Here is a 23,014-nt window from a genome sequence, read left to right as displayed (position 1 = left end):
GTGGTCTCAAACTCCGGACGTCAAGTGATCCTCCTGCCTTGGCCTCCCAAAGTGGTGGGATTACAGGCGTGAGCCACTGCACCCAGCCCCATTAGGAAAATTGTAATAATTTTGTTAGGGCTTCTTTCTGTGTCCCGTAGGTGGTGTTCCAGGTGCTGCTTGAGGCTACTTTGCTCTTACGGTGTTCTCTCTCTCCCTCATGAAGGACAAGCGAGGTTGATTCCAGGATGCACGCCTGGAACAGTATTTGTTCTACATTGGTCACGAATGAGAATCTGCATGAGCTAGACCTGAGTAACAGCAAACTTCATGCTTCCTCTGTGAAGGGTCTCTGTCTTGCACTGAAAAATCCAAGATGCAAAGTCCAGAAACTGACGTAAGTGTGAGACGCCAGCAGCTCAAGAGGATACCCTAGGAGAATTACCCAAGTTCTCTCTTTTGATGAGTACTTCTCTTTTGAGAAGTATAACTTCTCTCTTTTGATGGATCATGAGGTCAGGAGATCGAGACCATCCTGGCTGACATGGTGAAACCCTGTCTCTGCTAAAAAATACAAAAAATTAGCCAGGCGTGGTGGTGGGCGTCTGTAGTCCCAGCTATCCGGGTGGCTGAGGCAGGAGAATGGCGTGAATCTGGGAGGCGGAGCTTACAGTGAGCCAAGTTCACGGCACTGCACTCCAGCCTGGGTGACAGAGCGAGACTCCATCTCAAAAAAAAAAAAAAAAAAAAAAAAAAAATTCCCAGGAACTCAACTGCAGAGATCCCGCACGTTTGGGGTGGGACCTGAGCGCTTCTCACAGGCTACCACGTCATGCTGCTCTTGCTGGATTGAGGACCACACTTAGAGTAGTGTTGACATGCAAGCCATCCAACCTATGGCTACCTATTTGCCAGAAGGCAAGCTAGGTGCTCAGGAGGATACAATAAACTGTGTTTATATTTAAGAAACTGCTACTTAGGCGAAGCAGGCTGAAATTTTAAAATGCCGATCTATCAGGAATGATCTCACGCTAGAGGTACCTGTAGACAAAGTAATTTTTCCCTAGGGCCTCAGTCCTGCTGTTTTGAGCTGGATTTGAAGGAGTAGAAAACCTCAAGGGTATGGTGGAGTCAAAGCACTCAAGAGGAGCTGTAGACACGTGTAGTCTGAGACGGTTTCGTGTCTTAAGCAACAGTAGGTAGCGTTTGATGGGTCACTGCTGCCTTCCGTGAGTACCGGGCGTCTCCTATGTGCCAGGTTCTGTTCTCAGTTCGGAGGTTCTAGCAGTGAAGCCAACAGATGACTCCTGCTGTCGGGGATCTTACATTGTGTCAGGGAAGCAAACAAAATGATCACAATAGGACCCAAGAGGGTGGCATCTCCTGAAGAAAACTGGAGGCTCAGAAAGGATGTGTGAGGAGGAAGGTGGATTGCCTGTTTTCAATAGGAAAGGCAGAAGGGCCTCACTGAAAAGGTATTTGAGTAAAGACCGACGTGACTCGGCGTAGGGGAGGAGGGGGGACTGTGTCCGTGGATACCTGGGGGAAAACATTCCAAGACAAGAAAACAAGATAGAAGGCACCATGAGGAGAATGTACTTAGTATGTTCAAATGATATCAAGAAAGCCGTCAGGACTTCTATTACCAGTTCTATACATTTATTTCTGTCCAGTGACATGTTGCAGCCAGCTCCTACAAGCTGGTGAGAGCTACTTGTGTGTGTACCTGTCTTTGTAACTCTGTTTAGTGACAGCAAGTGGGCAGTTCGAAATTGGCCATGACAGGCTTGGAGAATTTGCACCACAGAAATTGGCAAAGCTATAAATTAGGACTTTTTTTTTTTTTTTCCCCTGGAGATCCAGGGGTAACATTTATCAGCATACTGCTGCATTTGATGTATATGTCCTTCCTCTTGAAGGCAACACCAGGGTTTTCTAGGCTTGTCCTGGGATGAATTATGGAGAAAGATGAGCTGCAGAAAAGGGAAAAAGTATGTGAATTAAAAACAGAACCTTTTAAAATAAAGGTGAGCAGGGGGAGTGTCCTCTCCAGAGCTGGAGGACAGCTATGGACGGAAGAATATTGGTCCCCTGCTAATATGATCCAAGGAGGAATGAATGACAGGGTCTCAGATCTGGCTTGAAAATAGGAAGAAATTAGCAAATGGAGGTGGACCTTGCATAACAATTAAGGGGGGAAAACTATAGAGAAATGCATAGCGTTGAATCTGAGGTGGGATTTGTCTGAATGATCTGGCATCTAGGCCAAGGAATTCTACCTTGGTTTTTGCCCACCATTAGGTCTTATTTTTCCAGGTCTAAAGCCTAGATGCGTGCATCGATTCAACCAGTTAAGAGTGAAAGGTTTGATCAGAATTTTCCTCAAACCTCAGTGGTACTGAGTGAGCTGGACCAAATTCATGAGAGGCAGGAATAGGGGCTGTGGCCTTCATTTATTTTTAAAAAATAGATTTAAGTTGGCCGGGCGCAGTGGCTCAAGCCTGTAATCCCAGCACTTTGGGAGGCCGAGACGGGCGAATCACGAGGTCAGGAGATCGAGACCATCCTGGCTAACACGGTGAAACCCCGTCTCTACTGAAAAAAAAAAAAAAAAAAATACAAAAAACTAGCTGGGCGTGGTGGCGGGCGCCTGTAGTCCCAGCTACTCAGGAGGCTGAGGCAGGAGAATGGCATAAACTCGGGAGGCGGAGCTTGCAGTGAGCTGAGATCTGACCACTGCACTCCAGCCTGGGCGACATAGCCAGACTCCGTCTCAAAAAAAAAAAAAAATACATTTAAGTTCATGGGTACAACTTTATGTTTGTTACACAGGTAAATGTGTGTCATGGGGTTTGTTGTACAGATTATTTCATCACCCAGATATTAATCCCAGTACGCATTAATTATTTTTCCCGATCCTCTGCCTTTTCCCACTCTTCACCTTCCAACAGGCCCCAGTGTTCCTCTCTGTGTCCATGTGTTCTCATCGTTTAGCTCCCACTTATAAGTGAGGACATCTAGTATTTGGTTTTCTGTTCCTGCATTAGCTTCCTAAGGATGATGGCCTCCAGCTCCATCCATGTTCTCAGAAAGGACATGATCTCGTTCTTTTTTATGACTGCATAGTATTCCATGGTGTATAGGTACATTTTCTTCTTTAGTCCATCATTGATGAGCGTTTAGGTTGATCTCCTGTCTTTGCAATTGTGAATAGTGCTGCAGTGAACATACATGTGCATGTGTCTTTATAATAGAACAATTTATGTTCCTTTGGGCATATACCCAGTAATGGGATTGGGCAGTCTTCTTTTTAAATTTTTCTTTTAATATTAAAATTTTGGTCTTATTTCTTTCTCAAGATAAGGAGAAAGAAGTTCAAGAAAATGCAAGAGAGTTATTCTTGCTGGGCTTGAGTTTTTCTTTCTAGGTTGGATTGTATGTGTGTAGCGGGGGGTCACACATACAATACACCTACTCCTAGAAGAGTAGGTGGCCCCAGGACCTCTTCATGGCAGATCTCTAGGAGAGGTGGAGAGGGAGGGAGGGACTCCTCACTTCGTACATGCAACTGAGTTTACTGATTTTTGAGGGGAGTATGTTAGTTTTCATTTTCAAGGTCCAGTACCATGGTTCAGCCCTTGTTTTAGATGCCTTGTGTACCCTGTATAACCTTGGCAGTGCGTGTGGTAGAAGGCAGGGTGAGGAGGCAGACGGGATCCTGGAAACCAGTCTTCTCCCCCAATCCAGCTTTCCATGTCCCTTCCTCAGGTGCAAATCGGTAACTCCTGAGTGGGTTCTGCAGGACCTCATTCTTGTCCTTCAGGGTAACAGCAAGCTGACCCATCTGAACTTCAGCTCTAACAAGCTGGGAGCGACTGTCCCCCTGATTCTTAAAGCTTTAAAACATTCAGCTTGTAACCTCAAGTATCTGTGGTAAGTCTCTGGCTCCCTAGATCTGTCAAGGGGGGTTGCAAGACTACCCCTCGCTTCCACGATCCATTGGGAGGGCTGACAGCACTCAGCATTTTAGCAAAAGGAGACAGAGAAATGAGCAAAGGAAAATGTTCCTATGTGTGAAGCAGTGGTTCTCAAATTTTAATGTGTATCAGCCTCACATTGGGGGAGGTTATTTCTTATTTTGTTTTGTTTTTGAGACAGGGTCTCACTCTGTTGCCCACACTGGAATGTAGTGATGCAATCTCCGCTTGCTGCAACCACTGCCTCCTTGGCTCAAGCAGTCCTTCCACCGCAGCCCCTGAGTGGCTGGGACCACAGGTGTGTGCCATCACACCCAGTGAATTTTTCTACTTTTTGTAGAGATGGGGTTTTGCCATGTTGTCCAGACTGGTCTTGAACTCCTGGACTCGAGCGATCTGCCTGTCTCGGCCTCTTGAGTGCTGGGATTACAGGCATGAGTCACTGTGCCTGGCCCCACCTAGCGGGTGTTTTAAAATACAGATTCCAGGCCAGGCGCGGTGGCTCATGCCTGTAATCTCAGAACTTTGGGAGGCCCAGGTGGGCAGATCACAAGGTCAGGAGTTCAAGATCAGCCTGACCAACATGGTGAAACCCATCTCTACTAAAAAATATAAACAGTAGGGCATGGTGGCATGCACCTGTAATCCCAGCTACTCAGGAGGCTGAGGCAGGAGAATCGATTGAACCTGGGAGGCAGAGGTTGCAGTGAGCCGAGATTATGTCACTGTACTCCAGCCTGGGTAACAGAGCAAGATTCCAGCTCAAAAAAAAAAAAAAAAAGCAGATTCCAGGAACTCAACTGCAGAGATCCCGCACATTTGGGGTGGGACCTGAGAATAAGCACTTCTAACAGGCTACATGTCATGCTGCCCTTGCTGGATCGTGGACCAAACTGAGTAGCGTTGACATGCAGGCCATCCAACCTCTGAAAGGGAGAGGACGAGGGAGAAAGTCAGCTTTCATTCATGGAGCAGGGGGCTCTGTAAACGCAGATCACTCTTTCGGAGAGTAACGGTTTGTCTCGGGGTCTCTGTGATAGGTTGGAGTCCTGTGGCCTGACCCACCAGACTTGTCAGCTCTTTCTCAAACTCACTGAGAACACGAGTCTCAGCTTCCTCAGCCTGGGGGACAATGATCTCTCTGATGTGAAAAGCCTGAGGGAGTCCTCCACGCTACCAACGTGTCCCCTCAAGCAGCTGTCGTAAGTCTTGCGGCCTTCTCAAAGCATCTTCCTTGCAAGTTGGGGTGGCACAGCGGGGGTGGCAGTGGGCATGTTTTGGGGAACCTCAGGGATCCCCCTACTGTCTTGTCACATTGACATACTTATTTTCTTTCTTTCTTTCTTTCTTTCTTTCTTTCTTTCTTTCTTTCTTTCTTTCTCTCTTTCTTTTTCGTTCGTTCTTTTTCTATCTCTTTTTCTTTCTATCTCTATTTCTATCTCTATCTCTTTCTATGTTTCTATGTATCTATGTTTCTATGTTTCTATGTTTCTATCTTTGTGTCTCTTTCTATCTTTCTCTCTATCTCTATCCTTTTTCTCTCTTTCTATCTCTATTCCTCTCTCTCTCTTTATCTCTCTATCTCTATATCTCTATCTCTCTATCTCTATATCTCTGTCTGTCTCTGTCTCTCTGTCTCTATTTCTGTCTCTGTTTGTTTGTCTGTCTCTCTGTCTGTCTGTCTGTCGGTCGGTCGTCTATCCTTTTTTTTTTTTCTTTTTCTTTTTTTTTTTTTTTGAGATGGAGTCTCACTCTGTCACCCAGGCTGGAGTATAGTGGCACAATCTCAGCTCACTGCAACCTCCACCTCCTGGGTTCAAGCGATTCTCCCACCTCAGCCTCCAGAATAACTGGAATTACAGGAACACACCACCATCCCTAGCTAATTTTTGTAATTTTAGTACAGATGGGGTTTTACCATGTTGACCAGGCTGGTCTCCAACTCCTGACCTCAAGTGATCCCCCCGCCTTGGCCTCCCAAGGTGCTGGGATTCCAGGCGTGAGCCACCGCACCTGGCCTCTTCTTTCTTCCCACCACCTTAGGTCTCAGTTCCAGCCAGGTTTCCCCTCACTTTGATCATGGCTGTCTCACCCGGCAGCCTTTCCTTGCATGATCTCCTTAGGCTTCTTTGATCCTCCCCAGATCTAGGGGTTTTCAACTGAATTCTGTTAAATTAGTTGAAACTGGGGATGATTTGATTTTTTTCCCCCAGGGGATATTTGGCAATGCGTGGACAACGTATTTGGTTGTCCCGATGGTGCGGGGGATGCTACTAGTGGGTAACACCTGGTGGGTAAAGGCTGGTTATTACTGATGTCCTGTAATGTACAGGGTGGTGCTGTCATTCTGCAGCTAAGTGTGATCCAGCCCACACCTCTGCAGGGCTGAGAAAATCCTACCTTGACTCACTGTTTTGTTTTGGTTTTTTTTTTTTTTTTTTTGAGATGGAGTCTCCCTCTGTCACCCAGACTGGAGTGCAGTGGTGCAATCTTGGCTCACCGCAACCTCCGCCTCTTGGGTTCAAGCAGTTCTCCTGCCTCAGCCTTTCTGAGTAGCTGGGACTACAGGTGCCCGCCACCATGCCCAGCCTTTTTTTTTTTTTTTTTTTTTAAGCAGAGATGAGGTTTCACCATGTTGGCCAGGCTCTTCTCGAACTCTTGACCTCAAGTGATCCGCCCGCCTTGGCCTCCCAAACTGCTGGGATTACAGGCGTGAGCCACTGCACCTGGCCCTTTTTCTCCTTTAAGCTTTTGTTCTTTCTCCAATTTAATCTTCCCATAGTGTTTGGGTCTCGGGGGTTAAGGGGTTGAGAGAGAAAAGTAGAGGAACCTGGGCATCATGGCTGAGGCTCACCTTGTACCCGCAACTTCCACAGCCTGGAGAAATGTAGCCTGTCGGCGGCCAGCTGTCAGGACCTGGCCTTGTTTCTCACCAGCATCCAACACATAACTCGATTGTGCCTGGGATTTAATCAGCTCCAAGATGACGGCATCAAGCTGTTGTGTGCGGCCCTGACTCACCCCAAGTGTGCCTTAGAGAGACTGGAGTAAGTTTTCCCTGGTTCCGTTTCTAGAAATGACTCTATGGGCACAGATACCAAGAATAATGGTTTCTTCATCTGCTATCTATTTACATTATTAAAAAGTAACATTCACTGAGTAATTACTGTGTGCCAGGAATTGCTGTAAAACAGATTCCGACTAGCATCCTAGATCTGTTGATTCCATCTCTGGAGTTTATGCCAAGAAAATTAATTTCCACAAGGACCCCAGGAAATAATGAATTTTTTGGTCAACCCATATGTGAGCTCTTAGCAGAGAGAGAACAAGGACTCAAGGCTGGGGTGGTAGATATGACATTTACTTCCTGCCCATAGGTGGAAGATACAGTTTTAAGAGTGACATATAAAAACAAAACAATAGATATGAAGAAAAACAAAGCAGAACGAGAATAGAATGACGGGGATGGGGTTGATTTCCCAGCAGGGTCTTCTCTCACCAACCTATTTGAAGAGGTGATACTAAAATTAGAGACTCAGATGAAGCAAGGGGAGGCAGCAGTATGCAGAGAAGAAACAGCAGAGTGAAAGGCCTGAGGTTGGGCCGGGCACAGTGGCTTGTGCCTGTAATCCCAGCACTTTGGGAGGCTGAGGCAGGCAGATCATGGGGTCAGGAGTTCAAGACCAGCCTGACCAACATGGTGAAACCCCATCCCTACTAAAAATACACAAAAAAAATTAGCCGGGTGTGTGGCATGTGCCTGTATTCCCAGCTTCTGAGGAGGCTGAGGAAGGAGAATTGCTTGAACCCAGGAGCTGGAGGTTGCAGTGAGCAGAGATCGTACCACTGCACTCCAGCCTGGATGACAGTGAGACTCCGTCTCAAAAAAGGCGTGAGGTTGGAATGAGCACAGTATGTTGGAAGAACAATGAGGAAGCTAGCATGGCTGGAGTAAAGTGAGTGAGGGTGATAGTGGGAGGAGATGGAGGTGCCTGGGACATGCTGGGTTGTGTAGGAATCTGTTTTGTCTGGGGTGAGATAGAAAGTCATCCTTGGATTGGAAGTGGGACATGACCGTAATCTGACCTACTTTGAAAGGTCGTGCAGGCTGCTGTTGACAGGTAGACTACAGTCTGGACAAAAAGACCAGTATGAGCAAGAGATGGGGCTCCTATCGACCAGGAGAGAGTGGCCTGTGGGGAGGTTACAGGATTTCAGGATAGATGGGAAGGTAGAACCAATGGAGTTTGCTGATGGATTCAAGGTGGTTGAGGAGGCAGGGTACTAAGAACACCTCCCAAAGGGTGAGGTTGGCAGCTAGGTAAAGGGTGGGACCATTCTCCAACACGGGGAAGATTGCAGGCAGAGCTGGGTCTGGGTGAAAAGAGTTTGGGTTGGGGATATAGGAGCTTGAGATGCCTATCGAATAACCACGCAGAGATGTTACATGAGCAGTTGTAGGCAGGACTGTGAGATGGTACCAGAGGATTGCTGTGCCAGGATGAGAGACCCCATACAGTGGTGGACACATAGTGAGATTCTTTAGATCTCCTTTCTCTAGCTGCATTGTGCTGCTGTGGTGCAGGTGTGGAATAGAGGGAAAGCTGGGTTCTCCAGAGACTGGACAACTTCCTAAGACTGAGTATAAAAAACAGAAAGGCCAAGGGCCTTTAGGTGTCACCAAATTCATGATCCTGGAGAACCATGGACTCTGAACTGGCAAAGTAGCAAAGGGCCAGTGCCCACTGAGCACTGAGTCTGCAAGAACAGGAATATCAATAGGTGATTCATACGTATAATGTGAGTTAATCATACATGTGTGTAATTATGTGTATGATAATACAATGCGTAGAATTGTAACACCATTATAACTAATTATAATGAGTATTAAACCCTAATATAAGTATAACCCTAATAATAATTAGTATAATTATAATTGTGTTAATTCTACCCATTGTAACATGATCATACACACATAATTACATGTTGTAATTTTAACCAATTATAATTGTAATTATATAATTACAACTAATTATAATATAGTTATATATAACAAATTATTAAATTATAATTTGTAATATAATTGTAATTATATGTATATACATGTATAATTGTAACATATATTTCAATATATATTTTAGTGATATATGTATTATGTAATATGTGTATTATATATGTAATAGTTAATAATTAATATATGATAGTATATAACTACATATATTTTCATAAAACTTACATGTTAACACAAACATATGCAATACATACATATCTAACATATGCCATCTCTATTAGTGACATAATAATCTTCTACAACCTGCACACTACCTGTTTGCCAAGTGCCATCCCAAGCACATGCACTGCTCATGGGCTCACTGGCAGCTCTCTCCTAGACCATCCTACTGCACTTCGGAAGGCAATGAAGGCTGAAAAGAGTGCAGGAGCTTGTCGAGGGTCTCCCAGCTGCTGACAGACAAGCCCATTTGGACCCGTGCCCAACTGGCTCCAGAACCTTGGAGCCTTGAAAGTTTTTTTCTCGCCGGGCGCAGTGGCTCAAGCCTGTAATCCCAGCACTTTGGGAGGCCGAGACGGGCGGATCACGAGGTCAGGAGATCGAGACCATCCTGGTTAATACGGTGAAACCCCGTCTCTACTAAAAAGTACAAAAAACTAGCCGGGCGAGGTGGCGGGCGCCTGTAGTCCCAGCTACTTGGGAGGCTGAGGCAGGAGAATGGCGTGAACCCGGGAGGCGGAGCTTGCAGTGAGCTGAGATCCGGCCACTGCACTCCAGCCTGGGCGACAGAGCAAGACTCCATCTCAAAAAAAAAAAAAAAAAAAAAGTTTTTTTCTCTATTTTTTCCTAAACCAATCACTAATGAGAAGCACAGACTTGATGTGCCCACTGTAGAAATCTGGACCGAGGGAGGGTTATGATACGCAAGGTACTAGCATAGACTGGGTTGGTGTCCAGCGGAAAAGAAAGGCCACGTGGTCCAGGGAGCTGCTGCATGTGTAGACTCGGAGGCGGCCTGAGGCTCTGCCCCGGGAGCCTCCATCTGGGCTGCTTCCCTGAGCATCTGTCTCTGTGGCTCTCACCCTGCAGGCTCTGGTTTTGCCAGCTGGGAGCACCCAGTTGCAGGTACTTGTCAGATGCTCTCCTGCAGAACAGGAGCCTGGCACACCTAAATCTGAGCAAGAACCACCTGGGAGACGAGGGAGTCAAGTTCCTGTGTGAGGCCTTGGGTCGCCCGGATTGTAACCTGCAGAGCCTGAAGTAAGTTTTCTTGGCTCCCTCTCAGTGAGTGGATGGAAGAGAGCAATGGGGGGAATTGAAGCACCCATGCCTGAGTTCCTGATGGGGTTTGAGTGAGGTGTGGACAAGCTCTTTGCCATAGAGGAGCTTCTGGTTTTGTTGGGGGTGTGGGACGGGGAAAGTGGGATGACTGTGAATGTGTATGTGTCTGGGGGACCTTGAGACCAGCCCCCAGGTTTGATGTTTCAATGGGAGGACTGGGGACTCAGCCCGGAGTTGTATTCACCGCTACACTTCATCAGGGTGAAAGGACACAAGGCAAATCAGCAAAGAGAAAGGGACTTGGGACAGAGTCCAGAGGAAACCAGACATAAGCTCCCAAGAGTCCTCTTCCCCATGTAGTTACATGTGGGATATGACAAGGTTTCTCTTCAAATAGCCTGATCAATCCTCTATTCTTTAATCCACAGTGCCCCTCCCCTTCCCTTTTCTTTTTCTGCCTTTACATGTCCAGGCTCCAGCGGCTTCTCAGTGTTAGCTCACATTCCTTTCCTTATTTGGGAAGAAAACTGGCTTTCTAGCTCATCATCGCAGAAGACTTCTTCGCCTTCTCCCCTTTCTCCCTTACGGGCCCACATTATCTAAGAGAAAGTTCAGATGTTTAGCCAATCAGGTCTAGTTTAGATTGTGCAGTTCGACCCCAGCCAATGGGGAAAGGGCACGGGGTCAGGATTTGCATCAGGGATAAAAACTTTGATTTTCTTTTGTTCTATGCACTCTCGGGGCCACTGACCAAAGAGAAGGATCCCTCTGGGCAGAAGTAAATTTGCTTTGCTGAGAACTCCTTGGTCTGAGTGCTCATTTTCTTTAAGACTCCAAACTTTATTTCCAACATCACACAAGACACACAACTCCTCCAGCCACCAGCTGTGGCAGTCATGCCAAGTGCAGTCTACCAGGGCAGCCCATTGGAGACCCTCTGCCCAGGGTATTTACTGGGTGCTGGTTATGTGTGATCTAGCAGGTATCAAGACGTGAGCCACCGCACCTGGCCGGTCAATGGATTTTTTATTCTTCCAGGGGAATTTGAAACTTAAGCAAGAGTAGAGAGAAGAGCATATACTCCAATCCATGCTCAAACTTCAACAATTACTGATTTATGACCTATCTCCTTTCATTAAAGCTTCACCAACACTCAGTAATGGGATTGCTGGGTCAAATGGGATTTCTGGTTCTAGATTGAAGAATCACCACACTGTCTTCCACAATGGTTGAACTAATTTCTCCCTCTAAGATGATTTTGAGGCCCATCCCGTGGGTGATAAACACATTTATAAGAATGAAATTGAGTATGTTTTCAAATGCTGACAACCACTGATAAAAACTTTTTTTTTTTTTTTTTTTTTACCAGTTGCATTTTGTTTTTTCCCTACTCACTTGTAGGGAATTCTTTCTTGTTTTTAAAAGCTTAATTTTTTTATTGTAAATTTACTATCTGTATATGTTTTGGGTGTGCAAAGTGTTAAGATTATGAATATAAAGTGGAATAAAGTTAGTTAACGTGTCCATCACCTCAAATGCGTTTTTGTGGTGAAAATATTTGAAATTATGTTAGCAATTTTGAAAGGTACAATGTTCTATTAAGTACATTCGCCATGACATGCAATAGATCTCAAAAAAAATTATATTCCTGCTGAGATTTTTGTACCCTTTGACCACCATGTGTAAACTCTAGGGAGACCTGACTGTCTTTGATTTGCATGTATCATTTATCAGGCTGGCAGTTCTCTTACACTTGGCCTTTGAGGGTTTAGCCACTGGACATTGTTCACATAGTCAAAACTGTTTCTATTTTTATTTATTTATTTATTGTTTTGAGACGGACTCTCGCTCTGTTGCCCAGGCTGGAGTGCAGTAGCACAATCTTGGCTCACTGCAACCTCTGCCTCCCGGATTTAAGTGATTCTCCTGCCTCAGCCTCCCAAGTAGCTGGGATTACAGGCACCCACCACCATGCCTGGATAATTTTTGTATTTTTAGTAGAGACGGGGTTTCACCATGTTGGGCAGGCTGGTCTCGATCTCCTGACCTTGTGATCCACCTGTCTTGGCCTCCCAAAGTGCTGGGATTACAGGCATGAGCCACCACACCCGGCCAAACCTTTTTTTGCAGGGGAGAGGGGATTTAAGGATTTTAGATTGCCATGCGCCTTCTCTGCATAAGGGTATCAGCCTTCCAATATTCCTCTCTCCTCCTGTCTTTTCCTTGTCCCTCCTCTCTCATCCCTCCCCACCTCATCCTACATTTTCTCCAAATAGTCACCTTGATTAACTGTCTTGAACTTATTATGGTATAGTAATTTATTCTGGGAAATTCAGACCTGCCATTATAGGAGATTCCTGGTATCTTCAGCTCAACTGTTGAGCTCGAGGGCTGAGAATGGTGCACTGTGATAACCAAGCCAACTCTGGGTGCTGGGGGGTAACCACCACAGAGAGGCCCTTCACACTCATGTACCTGCGGGGGGCATGGGTGGGAAAGGGCTGGACTGCTGTACCCTCTGCTTTCTTTCTATCTCAGGTAAATAGAGCTCTTGGAGGTGTCTCGGCCCTCCTGACTCAGCACCCTCCTCATTTGAGGCTTGGGACAGAAGTCTGGCTTCAGGGTGTCTCCTCTCCTTGGACGTGAGATGGGCAGGCGTAAACACAGCACAGTTTCGGGACACCATTACTTTCCCCCCTTTTGTACATTTCTATTTTGCAGTTTGTCAGGTTGTTCTTTCACAAGAGAGGGCTGTCGAGAGCTGGCTAATGCCCTCAAGCATAATCATAACGTGAAAATCTTGGATTTGGGACAAAATGATCTTCAGGATGATGGAGTGAAGCTACTGTGTGAGGCTCTGAAACCTTCTTCACATCGTGCGTTGCACACACTTGGGTGAGTTGATGCTGTTCTCCTCGCAGAGTCTCTCTTCTCTACTTTTGCGAGTACGGAAATAAAATGACAGGATCCCATCAGGGGTTAGAAAGTGAGGCAAAGGAAGGACAAGTCCTTCTCTAATAAATCTCGGCCAGGCGCTGTGGCTCACGCCTGTAATCCCAGCACTTTGGGAGGCCAAGGTGGGCAGATCACCTGAGGTCAGGTGTTCAAGAACAGCCTGGCCAACATGGGGAAACCCCATCTCTACTAAAAATACACAAATTAGCTGGGAGCAGTGGCTCATGCCTGTAATCCCAGCATATGATGAGGTTGAGGTGGGTGGATCACTTGAGGTCAGGCGTTCAAGACCAGCCTGGCCAACATGGGGAAACCCCATCTCTACTAAAAAATACAAAAATGAGCCAGGTATAGAGGTGTGGGCACCTGTAATCCCAGCTACTCAGGAGGCTGAGGCAGGAGAATCGCTTGAACCCAGGAGGTGGAGGTTGCGGGGAGCTGAGATGGCACCATTGCACTCCAGCCTGAGGGACAAGAGCTAAACTCCATCTCAAAAAATAAACAAACAAAAAAATCTCTCCTGCTACATGATAAGCTTGAAGTTTTTCTCGTTTAGAGAAGTGTTTCACTCTTGTTACCACTATCCTCTGTACACTGCAAGTATTATTCCTCCCAATCCGTCCACGGTGGGCGCCAGGTGCTGGTGGGTGGGTGCAGCCTGCTCTCCGCACTGTGAATCTCCACTTCACGGTTGTTAACCGTCATGCAACGTAGACTCAGCACACTCAGATGAGTTGCTCTGAAACATAGGAGTTTTTGCTAAATGTGGCTTAAATGACAGCCATTTCTCCGGTAGGGAACGGCTCCAGGGCTCGCTAATCCAAGAGCTCAGTGATGTTTTCCGAAAAGGTGTTCTTCAGGATTTGTTAGTATCAAATGAACCGACTCAAACTGTAAACCACCTCCAGCGTTGCCGGGGTTTACCAGCCACCTCAAACCTCTGTTCAGAGATTGTTAAATCTACTCTATAGACACCACAAATAATCATTGGTTTAAGCATAAACTAGACCTGTTCTCTCATAGGCCTGAAAGGGACATGAATAGGTTAATGGTATCTGCAGTGCCAAATTTAAGACAGTTTGGCATAAATGCATTCTGAACCAAGTTCGTCTTAAAAAGAATCAGTTAATGAAGCAACTTACTGAACTATTTCCTTAAGAGAGAGACTCATTCTGACCTTTTTCTTTCTAAAAGAAGGGCTTTGTTTGTTTGTTTGTTTGTTTGTTTAAAGATGGGGTCTCATTCTCACCCAGGCTGGAGTGCAGTGGTGCGATCTCAGCTCTGTGTAACCTCTGCCTCCTGGGCTCAAGCAATCTTTTCACCTCAGCCTCCTGAGTAGCTGGGACAACAGGTGTATGCTACCACACTCGCCTATTTTTTTTCTGTTATAGAGATGAGGTTTCACCATGTTGCCCAGGCTGGTCTCAAACTCCTGAGCTCAAGTGGTCTGCCCGCCTCAGTCTCTCAAAGTGTTGAAATTACTGACATGAGCCACGGTGCCTGGCCAGCATGTCATAGTTATTTATGAACTCAGGTGGAGATTCCTGATGCGTTAAACTGATCTAATGTACTTTCTCACTTTTGTCTTTGTGTTTCTAGTAGCTAGCCAACCATATGTTCAAATTTTGTATTGTTGAATTTAGAAATAAGATGGAAAAAAAGTGGAAATCAGGAATAATAGTGCTATTTCAGTTCTTTCAGAGATCTAATAAACTCATATCCATTGTATACTAAAATGGTTTGTTTCACATTCTGCCAGGTTAAATTTTTGTTTCCCCCTCCATCAAATACAGTTTAAAATAGTATCTGCCTTTGATAGGATTGATGGATGGGTTAGATGAGTTACGTGTCAGTATTTAAAAGGTGCCCAGCATGGAATAAGTACTCCACTCTTTTTTTTCCTTTTTTTTTTGTGAGAGGGAGTCTCACTCTGTTGCCCAGGCTGGAGTGCAGTGGTGCAATCTTGGCTCACTGCAACTTCAGCCTCCCGGGCTCAAGCAATTCTCTGCCTCAGCCTCCCGAGCAGCTGGGATTGGATTACAGGCTCACACTACCACACCCAGCTAATTTTTGTATTTTTTTGTAGTAGAGACAGGGTTTCACCATCTTGTCCAGGCTGGTGCTGAACTCCTGACCTCGTGATCCACCCACCTCAGCCTCCCAAAGTGCTGGGATTACAGGTGTGAGTCACTGTGCCCAGCCCTTTTTTTTTTTTTTTTAAGACAGAATCTTGCTGTCCTATTCACAATAGCAAAGACTTGGAATCAACCCAAATGTCCATCAGTGACAGACTGGATTAAGAAAATGTGGCACATATACACCATGGAATACTATGCAGCCATCAAAAAGGATGAGTTTGCGTCCTTTGTAGGGACATGGATGCAGCTGGAAACCATCATTCTTAGCAAACTATCACAAGAACAGAAAACCAAACACCGCATGTTCTCACTCATAGGTGGGAACTGAACAATGAGATCACTTGGACTCGGGAAGGGGAACATCACACACAGGGGCCTATCATGGGGAGGGGGGAGGGGGGAGGGGGGAGGGATTGCACTGGGAGTTATACCTGATGTAAATGACGAGTTGATGGGTGCAGCACACCAACATGGCACAAGTATACATATGTAACAAACCTGCACGTTATGCACATGTACCCTACAACTTAAAGTATAATAATAATAAATAAATTTAAAAATAAATAAATAAATAAATAAATAAATAAGAATCTTGCTGTCACCAGGCTGAAGTGCAGTGGTGTGATCTCAGCTCACTGCAACCTCTGCCTCCTGGGTTCAAGCAATTCTCCTGCCTCAGCGTCCTGAGTAGCTGGAACTACAGATACGTGCCAACACACCTGGCTAATTTTTGTATTTTTAATAGGGGATTTCACCATGTTGGCCAGGATGGTCTCGATCTCTTGATCTCGTGATCCACCCACCTCAGCCTCCCAAAGTGCTGGGATTACAGGCATGAGCCACCGCACGGGGGCAAGTGCTCCACTCTTAAGCAGTCTGTTTTAGTAATAGTTTTTCTGTAGATGTGATATCTTTTTACTAACTTTCCAGTCTCAGAGGATTATCTGTTATGCTTTCTTCCCGCCCGCCCCTAGGTTGGCAAAATGCAATGTGACAACTGCTTGCTGCCAGCATCTCTCCTCGGTTCTCAGCAGCAGTAAGAGCCTGGTCAATCTGAATCTTCTAGGCAACGAATTGGATCATGATGGTGTCAAGATGCTATGTAAGGCTTTGAGAAAGTCGACATGCAGGCTGCAGAAACTCGGGTAATCCCCGCTGACTTTTCCACGGGCGAGAACCTACAGGGACAAGGCTAGATTGACTAGGCTTCTAGAGCACGCGTCAGGTTTCCATTGCACTCAGCTTCCTCGGGGAAGAACCTACAGGGACAAGGCTAGATTGATTAGGCTTCTAGAGCACGCATCAGGTTTCCATTGCACTCAGCTTCCTCGGGGAAGAACCTACAGGGACAAGGCTAGATTGATTAGGCTTCTAGAGCACGCATCAGGTTTCCATTGCACTCAGCTTCCTCGGGGAAGAACCTACAGGGACAAGGCTAGATTGATTAGGCTTCTAGAGCGTGCGTCAGGTTTCCATTGCACTCAGCTTCCTCGGGGAAGAACCTACAGGGACAAGGCTAGATTGATTAGGCTTCTAGAGCATGCGTCAGGTTTCCATTGCACTCAGCTTCCTCGGGGAAGAACCTACAGGGACAAGGCTAGATTGACTAGGCTTCTAGAGCACGCGTCAGGTTTCCATTGCACTCAGCTTCCTCGGGGAAGAACCTACAGGGACAAGGCTAGATTGATTAGGCTTCTAGAGCATGCGTCAGGTTTCCATTGCAGTCAGCTTCCTCGGGCAGTGCTGGCCAATGGAACTTCCAGTAAGGGTGGGAATGATCTCTCTCCCTGCTGTGCACCTGCCACGTAGCCACTAGCGGCATCTCATCATTGGGAACTTGAAACATGGTTAGTGTGACTGGGAACTGTAGTTTTCTTTTTTTCTTTCTCCTTTTTTGAGATAGTGTCTCACTGTGTCACCCAGGCTAGAGTGCAGTGGTGTCATCTTGACTCACTGTAACCTCCACCTCCCCGATTTAAGCAATTTTCCTGCCTCATCCTCCCAAGTAGCTGGGGTTACACGTGCCCGACCCCATGACCAACTAATTTTTGTATTTTTGTAGAGACAGGGTTTTGCCTTGTTGGCCAGGCTGGTCTTGAACTCCTGACCTGAGGTGATCCACGTGCCTTGGCCTCCCAAAGTGCTGGGGTTACAGGTGTGAGTCACTGTGCCCAGACTATTTTTGTTTTTGTTTTTGTTTTTGAGATGGAGTCTCACTCTGTCACCCAGGCTGGAATGCAGTAATATGATCTCAGCTCACTACAACCTTCTCCTTCTGGTTTAAGCAGTTCTCCTGCCTCAGCCTCCCCAGTAGCTGGGACTACAGGCGCATGCCATCACACTTGGCTAATTTATTATTGTTGTTCTTGTATTTTTAGTAGAGACAGGGTTTCACCATGTTGGCCAGGCTGGTCTCGAACTCCTGACCTTAGGTGATCCACCTGCCTTAGCCTCCCAAAGTGCTGGGATTATAGGTGTGAGCCATGGCTCCTGGCTAGCGGCCTGTTTTCTTTAACATAAATTTAAATGTTTAGTTTTATTAGGTTGGTGCAATGTAATTGTGGTGTTTGCTATTACTGTTAATGCAGTGGTTTTAAACTAATGGTTTTTGCCATCACTTTTAATGGCAAAAAGGGCAATGACTTTTGCATCAACCTAATAATTAAATCTTAACAGCCACTTGGGGCTAATGATCTTCATACTGGATGGTACAGTCCTGGAGAGTTTTGGGTATTTTGAGAGCCTGCTCGTTTTTATCATTCTTGTACCTATTCTACATTTCACTCCACAGCCGTTAACTCGTGGCTTCTTTTTCAATACCGACTCTGGGCCAAGCACCATGGCATGGTAGACAGACAAATGAACATGAGCCTTGTCCTCACAAGTCTTGAGTTCTCCTCCAGGAGATCACAGGTCTGAGACATAAAAGCAATCTCTGTTGTCACGAATGCTGTGAAAGAAACTCTGGGTTGAGATGAGACAGGAGGGTGACCAGAATAGCAAGGGGCTTGCCTGAGGTGGTGCCATTGATCCTGAGTCCCAAGGAGGCTGGAAGGAGGAGTCCCTACATCAGGAAGGGAACATGAGAGGTGACTAGAGATGAAGGGTGGAATGTACTACGGATGTTTCAGTAGCATGTGCAAAGGCCCTGAGGTTGCACCAAGCTTTATGTTGCCCCTTTGAGGCACTGAAAGAACAACATTTAATTAGAATACTCTCTACCCCATCCAGTATTCTAAGGAAATCAGAAAAGTAAGCAGACTGGCTGCAGTTGCTCATGCCTGTAATCCCAGCACTTTGAGAGGCCAAGGCAGGAGGATCACTTGAGGCCAGGAGTTCAAGACCAGTGTGGGCAACATAGGGAGATCCTGTCGCTACAAAAATTTAAAAAGTATTAGCTGTGGTCCCAGCAACTTGGGAGGCTGAGGTGGGAGGATTGCCTGAACCCAGGAGTTCAAGGCTGCAGTGAGCTATGATCATGCATTCCAGCCTGGGTAACAGAGCAAGACCCTGTCTCAAAACAAAAAAGTTGGGGGGCATGGAGAAAGGTAAGCAGTTAACAGTTATTAGGTACATTTCAGCAGAAGTCATCTCAGATGCCAAGGAACCTTGCCTTTGGAAGTGAGTCACAATCTGCACCTTTTAGATTTAAGATTTGATGTTGCCAACTTCACACTTCAGTGGTACATTTTAAAAAGGGTTCTGGGACAGCGACCATTAACGATGGAGCTTCTCTGCTGTCTATCATGCATGTGTGCAGAAGGGAATTCTGACTGGGTGCCCAGACCCTCACCTCCTCTTGTAGAATGCTCAGATTTTATTTTTCAAAAATTGCTAGATGCAGATTGAGAAGTGCGTGGATTTATTCATACGCAGTGACAATGGCCTGAGTTACCCTGGCCTGCCCACGAGGTCCCTTGTGTCATCTGCACCATGGTTTTCTCATCCCCTGCCTTTGTGCTTGTGCCTTTTCTCTATGGAAAGGGGTTCCTGTGCCATCAGATCTTCTCCCTGACAGCTGTGGGTTAGGCTCAGGTGGTGGGAGGTCCCAATCAAAGGGTAAACAAAAGTTACCTTCATTTGTTAGTCTCTCTGTAGGGTGGTGCCAAAGTCATTGTGTTGTTTGCTGTTACTTTGAATGCAGTGGTTTTAAAGTCATGGTTTTCGCCATTTTTTTTTTTTTTTTTTTTTGAGACAGTTTCGCTCTTGCTGCCCAGGCTGGAGTGCAATGGCGCGATCTCTGCTCACTGCAACCTCTGCCCCCCGGGTTCAAGCGATTCTCTTGCCTCAGCCTCCCGAGTAGCTGGGATTACTGACGTGTTCCACCATGCCCGGCTAATTTTGTATTTTTAGTAGAGACAGGGTTTCTCCATGTTGGTCAGGCTGGTCTAGAACTCCCGGCCTCAGGTGATCCACCTGCCTCAGCCTCCCAAAGTACTGGGATTACAGGTGTGAGCCACTGTGTCCGGCCGCCATTACTGTTAATGGCAAAAATGGCAATTACTTTTGCCTAAACCTTTGTTGCTTTATGTCAGTTTGCCCCTTTACACCGCACCCTGCCTGTACTTCACTGCTTCCAGCCAGCTGTTGATAAGCACCTAGACTGGTTCAATGTCAGTGCTACTGTGAATAGTGCCGTGAGGAACACACACAAGCATGTAGTCCATATACACCATGGGCTACTACACAGCCCTAAAAAGGAATGAAACCATGTCCTTTGTGGCAACATGGATGCAGCCAGGGGCCATTAGCCTAAGTGAATTAATGCAGGAATAGAAAACCACATACCACATATTCTCACAAGTTTGAGTTAAACAATCAGTACATGTGGATTTAAAGATGGTGACAGTAGCCCAGCACAGTGGCTCACACCTGTAATCCCAGCACTTTGGGAGACTGAGGCAGGTGGATCACCTGAGGTCAGGAGTTCGACACCAGCCTGGCCAACATGATGGTGAAACCCAGTCTTTACTGAAAATACAAAAATTAGCCGGGCGTGCTGGCAGGCACCTATGATCCCAGCTGCTCTGGAGACTGAGGCAGGAGAATTGCTTGAATCTGGGAGGTGGAGGGTGCAGTGAGCCAAGATCGTGCCATTGCACTCCAGCCTGGGTGACAGAGTGAGACTCCATCTCAAAAAAAAAAAAAAAAAAGTGTTAACAGTAGACACTGGGGACCACTAGAGGGAGGAGGGTGGGAGGGAAGCAAGGGTTAAACTACGTGTCAGGTGAATATTCACTTGGGTGATGGGATCATTCATATACCAAACAATAGACCCATGTAACAAACCTGCACATTTTCCCCTCAACCTTTAAAAAAAAATCATTACTTCTAAAGTGCTTCACTGCTTCTAAACTTCAGTTACTTCTTTTTTTTTTTTTTTTTGCAGGATTCAAAAAGACTTGCAGAGCATAGTGAGAGAGGAGATGCAGCCCTCCCAGGAGGAGCTCTGTCTGAAACTCAAGTGTGCTTGGGATTTTAATGACCTTGAAGACAAGTGGTGGTGGTGATTCCACGGATCGGATGTCACGTGGCTTGACCACGGATCTTGGGGGAACGCCACCAGGACATCCTGGCCTGTGTGTCACTCTGATGTCACCATTTGTGGGGACAATTGAGCTGTTCCCTGCAGGAGGTTTTGTCACGGTTGTGGGAGGCAGCTCATTACACACCCAGGTCTGGAATCCTAGTCTAATATTGTCTGGTCATAAGTTGGCTGTGCCTTCAGTCTTGACTATGTCCTCCTTGGTATCATGTTTTTAAGTCTTGGAGGTACTGAGAGAATTCAATAAAGCAAAGGATATAAAAATACCTCCGGAAAACCCAAAGCCTTAATTCTCATGGATTGAGAAGTAGGATCGATATATTTATAATTCCATAATGATTATACTGGGATTAAGTCACATAGACATCCAGAACTCCTAATATGCTTTTATTTTCACTTATATTGATTCCCCCAAGAAGTATTAGACTCTGCATTGATTTTTCTTTTTTGAGACAGGGTCTCACTCTGTCACCCAGGCTGGAGTGCAGTGGCACCATCTTGGTTCACTGCAACCTCTGCCTCCCAGGCTCAACAGATCCTGCCACTTCAGCCTCCCGAGTAGCTGGGACTACAGGTGTGTGCCACCATGTTTTTTTTTTTTTTTTTTTTTTTAAGTAGAGATGGGGTTTTGCCATGTTGCCCAGGCTGCTCTCAAACTCCTGAGTTCAACCGATCCTCCAGCCTTGGTCTCCCAAAGTGCTGGGATTACAGGCGTGAGCTACCACACCTGGCCAACCATGTTATTTCTGATAATCTGACAAGAGATTTCGTGATTGTTTCTTTAAAAATAACGGATGGGCTGGGTGCAGTGGCTCACACCTGTAATCCCAGCACTTTGAGTCCAAGGCAGGCAGATCATGAGGTCAGGAGATTGAGACCATCCTGGCCAACATGGTAAAACCCTATTTCTACTAAAATACAAAAAATACAAAAAAATTAGCCAGGTGTGGTGGTACGTGCCTGTAGTCCCACTTACTCAGGAGGTTGAAGCAGGGGAATTGCTTGAACCCGGGAGGTGGAGGTTGCAATAAGCAGGTATCGTGCCACTGCACTCCAGCCTGGTGACAGAGCGAGACTGTCTCAGAGAAAAAACAAAACACAAAACAAAACAGGGATGGCTGGGTGCAGTTGTTCATGCCTGTAATCTCAGCTATTTTGGGAGGCCGTGGTGGGCAGATAACAAGGTCAAGAGATCGAGACCATCCTGGCCAACATGGTAAAACCTCATCTCTACTAAAAACACAAAAATTAGCTGGGCATGGTGGCGGGCACCTGTAGTCCCAGCTACTCAGGAGGCTGAGGCAAGAGAATTGCTTGAACCCAAGAGGCAGAGGTTGCAGTGAGCTGAGACCGTGCCACTGCACTCCAGCCTGGCGACAGAGCGAGACTTCATCTCAAAAAACAAAACACAGGGATATCCTCTGTTTAATGCTTGATCCACAAATTCTCAATTACTAAATTTTTAGTAATCAATACTCAATAAGTCAATCATATTTAATCTACTCAATTACTAAATTTTGTATTTAGGGATTTTTTTTGTTATTCTACAGTTTCTAAGTTTGTCTTTGAATTCAGTTACATCAAAGTATCTTAAAGCAACATTTTTTTTTACAGTAGTCAGATGATTTCAAAGCCACTGTACAGTCAGGCCAATGTTACTTTGTAGGACTCAGGGGGTCCATAATAGGTCTTGCCTGTCTGGAATGGGTAATTGGTGGTTCAGGAAAAGAGAAGAGATGAGATAGAAGGGATTCCAGTGTACCTGGACTGCTGAACTTTGTTTTTCTAGGCTGCCTCCAAATTATGAAGCCCATGAACCAAGACAGACCAGTTAGCTTGTGACCAATTGTCTAACTTCAAGCCTCTGTTTATGAGGAAGGTAGAAGGATTATTTATGTCTCCAGCTTCACTCACCTTTCCTCCCACTCCTCCTTTTACCCACCATGCTTGCTGTCTTTTTCGACACTCACTTCCTCACTTACCCACCACCTTGCCTTTTTTTTTTTTTTTTTTTGGAGACAGTCTCACTCTGTCACCCAGGCTGGAGTGCAATGGTGCGATCTCGGCTCGCTGCAACCTCCACCTCCCAGGTTCAAGCCATTCTCCTGCCTCAGCTGCCTAAGTAGCT

General features: G+C 46.0%; 1 protein-coding gene across 1 annotated transcript in view; it reads left to right on the top strand.

Annotated features, from left to right (window-relative positions):
• Positions 1 to 21,158, top strand: part of LOC105488142 (NLR family pyrin domain containing 13) — a 51,867-nt gene extending 30,709 nt beyond the window's left edge. The window contains exons 8-15 of the mRNA XM_071086815.1: positions 206 to 376; positions 3,748 to 3,912; positions 4,997 to 5,158; positions 6,833 to 7,003; positions 10,057 to 10,227; positions 12,970 to 13,143; positions 16,316 to 16,486; positions 20,731 to 21,158. Coding sequence (XP_070942916.1) covers positions 206 to 376; positions 3,748 to 3,912; positions 4,997 to 5,158; positions 6,833 to 7,003; positions 10,057 to 10,227; positions 12,970 to 13,143; positions 16,316 to 16,486; positions 20,731 to 20,851 — 1,306 coding nt within the window. The 3' untranslated portion in view covers positions 20,852 to 21,158. The remainder of the gene's footprint in view (positions 1 to 205; positions 377 to 3,747; positions 3,913 to 4,996; positions 5,159 to 6,832; positions 7,004 to 10,056; positions 10,228 to 12,969; positions 13,144 to 16,315; positions 16,487 to 20,730) is intronic.
• The last annotated feature ends 1,856 nt before the right edge of the window (positions 21,159 to 23,014 follow it).

Source organism: Macaca nemestrina, chromosome 20 (genome assembly GCF_043159975.1).
Source record: "Macaca nemestrina isolate mMacNem1 chromosome 20, mMacNem.hap1, whole genome shotgun sequence".
NCBI classification, from domain to species: Eukaryota; Metazoa; Chordata; class Mammalia; order Primates; family Cercopithecidae; genus Macaca; species Macaca nemestrina.
This window is presented reverse-complemented; position numbering and strand designations above follow the sequence as displayed.